General features: G+C 34.9%; 1 protein-coding gene across 2 annotated transcripts; it reads left to right on the top strand.

Annotated features, from left to right (window-relative positions):
- The first annotated feature begins 1881 nt into the window (after positions 1-1881).
- Positions 1882-6532, top strand: LOC100256970 (beta-fructofuranosidase, soluble isoenzyme I). Of its 2 annotated transcripts, XM_002265498.4 has the most exons (7): positions 1882-2477; positions 3221-3229; positions 4157-5013; positions 5095-5256; positions 5345-5580; positions 5711-5801; positions 5926-6532. In XM_002265498.4, the coding sequence occupies exons 1-7, from the start codon at positions 2084-2086 to the stop codon at positions 6124-6126; spliced, it is 1950 nt and encodes a 649-aa protein (XP_002265534.1). In that variant the 5' UTR covers positions 1882-2083; the 3' UTR covers positions 6127-6532. The 2 variants fall into 2 exon arrangements, with proteins under 2 accessions (XP_002265534.1, XP_019081707.1); XM_019226162.2 differs by lacking the exons at positions 1882-2477; positions 3221-3229 and adding an exon at positions 3522-3782.
- The last annotated feature ends 266 nt before the right edge of the window (positions 6533-6798 follow it).

Here is a 6798-nt window from a genome sequence, read left to right on the forward strand (position 1 = left end):
TATGTGAAAATCACCTATAGTCATATTAGTATCTCTCTAAAATAAAAAATCAAAATTAATAGTTAATATATTTTATAGATATTTTAAGAAATTTTATTTCAAGGTTGTTGACTCAAAGTTTATTTTACTCAATTTTTGTACTTAGTGTTTGAATCAAAGTATAAAAATATTAATTTTATGAAAAGTTTATAATCGAAGACAAAGTGTTGGTATCTAATAAGTTTAAATGTCAAAATGTCGAATTTTGAATATGAGAAAGTAAAATGTAAAACATGTCAAAAGTTAAGAGGGTAAAGTATATTTAACTCAATAATTAATTTGAAATTTTATTGATTTTTTTTAATAAAAGAAAATTTTCAAAAAGATTATATTTTTAAATAATAAATTATATTGCAGCTTTTGTACCTGAGATGGTGAATATTGAAAGAAACTAAAGCTTGGAAAACTAACAGTCAAGATTCTGTCATTTTTCAATTTGCTATCTCTCTCCTCTTTTTAACTCTCTCTCTCTCTCTCTCTCTCTCTCTCTCTGTGCCTCTCCCTCTCCCTCCCTCTCCCTCTCTCTCTCTTTTCTTTTTTGCTTAGTCTCAACTCTCAAGGTTTCTTAATGAATACAGTGTCCATGCGTTAATGTGAGATTATTCAAAGCAAAAGGAGAAAATAACAAAATATTCATAGAAATAGGAGAAAATAACAAAATTGATAATTGTGTGAATAGCAAATGTAATGTCTTATTTAAAGAAAATTTTGAAGTCTTTATGTGATGAAATTATTCTTTCTATTTTTATCTTGAATAGCCACCTTATGATGGAATGCCATAATATCAACCCAAGACACTTTCCATTTCTTTCATACTTTGATATCAGAAAAATTATGGGTTTTCTTTTCCAAATTTGTTCTAATGTCTTGGAAAAACAAATAATTTTATAAAGTAAAATATATATATATATATACTAAATATTAGACTTTAAATTATGGATTTTCTTTTTCCAAATTTGTTCTAATGTCATAGAAGAAAAATAATAAGGAAAAGAAAAATAAAATAAGAACACACACACTAGCAAAGAAAAAATTTACAGCATTGCCCCCCTTAATAATTGTATTTATAAGAAATATATTCAAATTTTAAGGGTACTTTTGGTTTTTAAAAATATAAGAAAAAGAAAATAGAGAGGAAAAATGTTAGGAAAAAAATTAAAGTCAATAAATTATTTTATTATATTACTTAAACCTTAATTAAGTTATTTTTCTTCTTTTATATAAAAATTAAATAACTTAAAAATGCATAATTTTTTATTAGTTTTAATTATATTTGATTTTTATTATAATTTTTTTGGACTAAAACCAAACATGAAAAAAAAAAAAAAAACATTTCTATTAGTATTTTTTATTTTCTTTTCTTAGCATTTTTCTTAAATCAAATATAACTTAAAGACATAAAAGTGTAAGAAAAAGAGAATATGGAGAAAAAAAGAAAAGAAACATTTAAGGAAAATAAACATTATGTTTGAATAATTTTTTTTTCTCAAATAGTCATATTTATTTAATATTTTTTATTAGGATAAAGAACTTAAAAATATGTACAATTTTTAGTAATTTTTATTATATTTTATTTATTTTAAGTATTTCCCACGTTAAATCATAGAATTTATTTATTTATTTATTTATTTTCAAATTTTTTCCACATGCCATTTCATGAATTGAAGGCACCCTTAAATGAATGGTTTTTTTGTAGAGAAGGAAAAAGAAAAAGGAAAAGACAGAAACATTGTATATATGATCCAAGGTGCCTCCATGCTCTTACCTTCCCTTGTCCCCATTAATAATAGCACATTGCCTCCTTCTCTCCCTCCCCCACTTTCCAACCAAGCTGGACTAAACCAACCAGCCCCATCCCATCCCCAAACCAAATAAAAAATCCCCAAGAAAAAAAAAAGAAAATAAAAGAAAATGAATTTCTTCTGCAGGGATAAATAGATCGTTTCTGTTCATGTCCATTCACGATTCTCCTCTTCATATCTCTCTATATATGGATAGATAGATAGATCATTTCTCACTTCCTCTTCTTCCTTCCATTCACTCAATGGACACCCACCATGCTACTTCTCATGATCTTCTACATGATGAAGCTTATGCCCCACTCCCCTACTCCCCCCTACCCGACCACCCGGTCCCCGCCGGAGCTCCGGCTCTGGGGCAGCGCCGTCCCTTGAAGGTTTTTGCTGTCACATTGGCCTCCCTCATGTTCCTAGCCTCCTTGGTGGCTTTGGTCATTCATCAGAGTCCACAAACCCCGGTGACAGTGGATAATGACGGGCCGTCTATGGAGAGGGAGGGAAGAGGGGTGGCTCAGGGAGTGTCGGAGAAGTCTTTCCTGGGATTTTCCGGCCGAAGGCTTTCGTACAATTGGACTACCGCCATGTTTGCCTGGCAGAGAACTGCCTTCCATTTCCAGCCTGAGAAGAATTGGATGAATGGTAGGTCGCCTTCTTTTTTCTCTCTCTCTTTTTCCAACTACACTTCCCACATTTTTCAAATGGTACGAATATTTAGCATTTTAATTTTTTTTTACATCATTTTAGAAATGCACTTTGTCAAATGCTTCCTTTGATCTTTATGAGTGTCTCAGTGGCTTTTCATGCAATTTTTTTTATATATAATTAGAGATATTATTAACTTATTATAATGATTAATAAATTAATAATTTTTATTAAATTTCAAGTATTGATATTATTTTTTAAAATATTTTTAATTTTATAAAAAATTATACCCTATATTTTAACATATCATGTTTTTTTTTTTTTACAAAATTAAGAATAAGTATACATTAAATCAATTAATTTTAAAAAAATTAAAAATTTTATTTTTTATTTTTAATTACTTATTTAAATACAGTAATGTAGAAAAAAAATCATATGACATGTATGTAAAAAAGAGCAAAAAAAAAAAAAAAAAAGCATTTGGGAAGAGTTTTTTTTTTTTTTTTTTTTAATTTGAAGAGAAGGGTTGAACATGATTTTATTTATTTATTTATTTTGAGGGGATGTATCTGGATAGAAGAAGCCAACTGTAAATGGAACTTCCCTTGTATTTGGCTTGAATTTTCTTTTATAGTTTTATTTTATAATTTATGAGTTCTTGTACTTACAATCGTATTGTCATTTGTCATTTCTGATTGGCGTTTGGTGCGTGGGAATATGGAATTCTTGCCCTGCTTCAGATCCTGACGGTGAGTTCTTTCAAATCCCTCTTAATTTTCTCTTGCTTTCATCATGCACCTCCCAAAAAATGCATTATTTATTGTAGTTTGGCAAACACGTCTTTAACTAGCGGGGTTCCCTGTATTTTAGTTTTTAGTTTTTCTAATTTTAAAAATATATAAATGATACAAATTGTTACGTTTGGTTAAGGACCTAACTGATCAGGTGTTCATTATTATTTTTTATTCAACTAGCCCGACCTGGTCCAAATTCCAGACCGTCAGATCAGGGGACTTTGTTGTCAGAAAAAGGAATTTTATGCAATGTCAACAGAGACGGCAAGAGATCTGACGGTCGAGAATGATTGTAGGGAATGGCCAATGGGGGGTGGTGGAGTAGTACGGCGTTCCTGGAGGGGCACCAATAATGAATACAGAATGCGACAAAAGGATAGGGACATACCTTTTGGAATCGAGGACCAATAAGGAGAGAGATGGGTTGGCATTCTGTGGTTGGTTGGATCCTCAATGTGGGCCCCTCCACATGTCACATCTACGCCTGGAAGTTTGTGGTGGACATTTGGTAGGTCTGGACTTTAGGGCCATCATTTTAGAAATTAGAAGTAATTTCATTTCAATTTCCTTATTTGTTCTTCACTCTTAGTCTTAGACGCAATTTCACCATTTTATTTATTTATATATTTATTTTATTTGTATTTAAAATTACCTTTCTGGGGCACAGAAGACATACTATTTTTATTATTATAATTTTTTAATTTTAGGCATTGTACAAATACATTAAATGCACCTTCCTCATTTATTTGCTTTCACGGGTGACAACACGAGGCTGTCTTCCACGTGATTTCTTCAATGAGCCACTCCATATTTTCAACCGTTATGACATTTTATAATAGGCAATAAACTCCAATTTGATGGGAAAATATCGGGTGTTTGCAGGACCACTGTTCCACATGGGATGGTACCACCTCTTCTACCAGTACAATCCTGATTCAGCAGTGTGGGGGAACATCACGTGGGGCCATGCAGTGTCAAGAGACATGATCCACTGGCTCTACCTCCCCTTAGCCATGGTCCCCGATCGATGGTTTGATTTGAACGGCGTCTGGACCGGCTCTGCTACGATTCTGCCAAATGGCCAAATCATAATGCTCTACACCGGTGATACCAATGATTCTGTGCAGGTCCAAAATCTAGCATACCCTGCCAACCTGTCTGATCCCCTCCTCCTCCATTGGATCAAATATGAAAACAATCCGGTTATGGTCCCCCCAGCCGGAATCGGTTCCGACGATTTCCGGGACCCGACCACGATGTGGGTCGGAGCCGATGGAAATTGGCGGGTTGCAGTTGGGTCACTGGTCAATACAACAGGCATCGTGCTTGTATTTCAGACCACCAACTTTACCGATTTTGAGCTGTTGGACGGAGAATTGCATGGGGTTCCGGGTACGGGTATGTGGGAGTGCGTGGACTTTTACCCGGTTTCCATCAATGGCGTATACGGGTTGGATACGTCGGCTCATGGGCCGGGCATAAAGCATGTGTTGAAGGCCAGCATGGATGATAACAGGCATGATTATTACGCATTAGGGGAGTATGACCCGATGACCGATACATGGACACCCGATGACCCGGAATTGGATGTGGGTATCGGGTTACGGCTTGATTATGGAAAGTATTATGCTTCAAAGACATTTTATGATCAGGTTAAGAAAAGGAGGATCCTATATGGTTGGATTTCGGAAGGTGATATTGAATCTGATGACTTGAAGAAAGGATGGGCTTCCCTTCAGGTACCCTTTTCTCAAATTTTTGGTTATTAATGATAATAAAGTTTGCATATATTAACTGAAGAGAATTTTTTAATTACACAGAGTATACCAAGGACTGTTCTACATGACAATAAGACAGGAACCTATCTCCTTCTATGGCCAATTGAGGAGGTAGAGAGCTTGAGAACAAACAGTACAGAGTTCGAAGATGTTTTACTCGAACCCGGATCTGTTGTGCCACTTGACATAGGCTCAGCTTCACAGGTACTTGCTCAGTTTCACTGATTATCCTTTCTTTTATATGTTAGTAGCTGTCAGCTTACAAGGACTACTTGTTTGTTCATGGGGGCAGTTGGACATAGTGGCGGAGTTTGAGGTAGATAACGAGACCTTAGAAGCGATGGTGGAAGCTGATGTGATCTATAATTGTAGTACTAGCGCTGGTGCTGCTGGGAGGGGAGCCTTGGGGCCATTCGGCATTCTGGTTTTAGCAGATGATACACTTTCCGAGCTGACCCCAATTTATTTTTACATTGCCAAAGACACTGATGGCAGTTACAAAACCTTCTTCTGCACTGATCTATCCAGGTTCATTTGCTTATTATTTTATTTGCGAAGACAATGTTTCAGATGAGCTGAGTTTTTATCTGATCATGCTCAAGAATATAAGGTAACAAGGGGAAAAATTGTAAACTAAGGTACTGTTTGGTATGTGCAGGTCGTCTTTGGCCGTGGATGATGTTGATCAAAGGATTTATGGGAGCATTGTTCCAGTGCTTGATGATGAAAAACCAACCATGAGGGTTCTGGTAAGATGAAAACTATCCTGAAAAGCCTATAATTAAATGCGAGGATGTGTTAAATGTCTATTCTCCTTTTGGTTTTTTCCTTAAGGAAGCCTCTGATGAGCTGGTTGATGATGAATTGATTCAGGTTGATCATTCGATTGTGGAAGGCTTTAGCCAAGGGGGGAGGTCATGTATCACGACCCGAGTTTATCCAACAGAGGCTATCTATGGAGCAGCTAGGTTATTCCTCTTCAACAATGCCACTGGAGTGAATGTCACAGCCAGTATCAAGATATGGGAAATGGCTTCTGCTGATATTCACCCTTACCCATTAGACCAACCATAATTCTTCCATCTCCATCCCATCGTAACCTATTTCATTGAGTTCCTCTACATTAGCTCCGTTTGGTTGCTGAGAAATCCCCCGAGTCCTGTGGCAACCAAACATGGTCTTGCATTATTTAATTCTTGCGGCAAGGCTGCCATATTCAATCCTTTGTCATGTCCTGGTGTGGTATTTATTCAAAAATTTTGAGATTTTTGCGAGAGGCAATGCGGCTGGTTGGTTGGAAACTTGGATAGCCTATTCCTTACCTGCCCAGAAGCTGAGTTTGCATTTCATTGGAGAAAAGCTATTTGGTATTATACTATTATGCATGTAGTATTTGATATGATCATTCTATTGCTTGTTCTACTTATGTAAACAATGTCATTTATGTAAAAAGAACAAATAATATTTCTTTTCATTACAATTTTTGCTAATATAATGTTTATTGTGTTGTTGCACTTAGGCTAAAATTTTCTAATGATTTGATGGAAAGAAAGAAAATCAAGGGACTTGTAAAAAATGTTCAATAACCCTAATTATGGTACATGTACTATCTAGATTTTTGACACTTTGGTGTCACATGAAAAAAAAAAAACGTGTCTTCAAGACATAATTTTAATATCAAAATAACAGTCACAAGAAAAATCAAGGCAATTTTTTCCTTTACATCGACTTGTAGAGTACCTTTGT

The sequence above is a fragment of the Vitis vinifera genome, chromosome 16, assembly GCF_030704535.1.
Source record: "Vitis vinifera cultivar Pinot Noir 40024 chromosome 16, ASM3070453v1".
NCBI classification, from domain to species: domain Eukaryota; kingdom Viridiplantae; phylum Streptophyta; class Magnoliopsida; order Vitales; family Vitaceae; genus Vitis; species Vitis vinifera.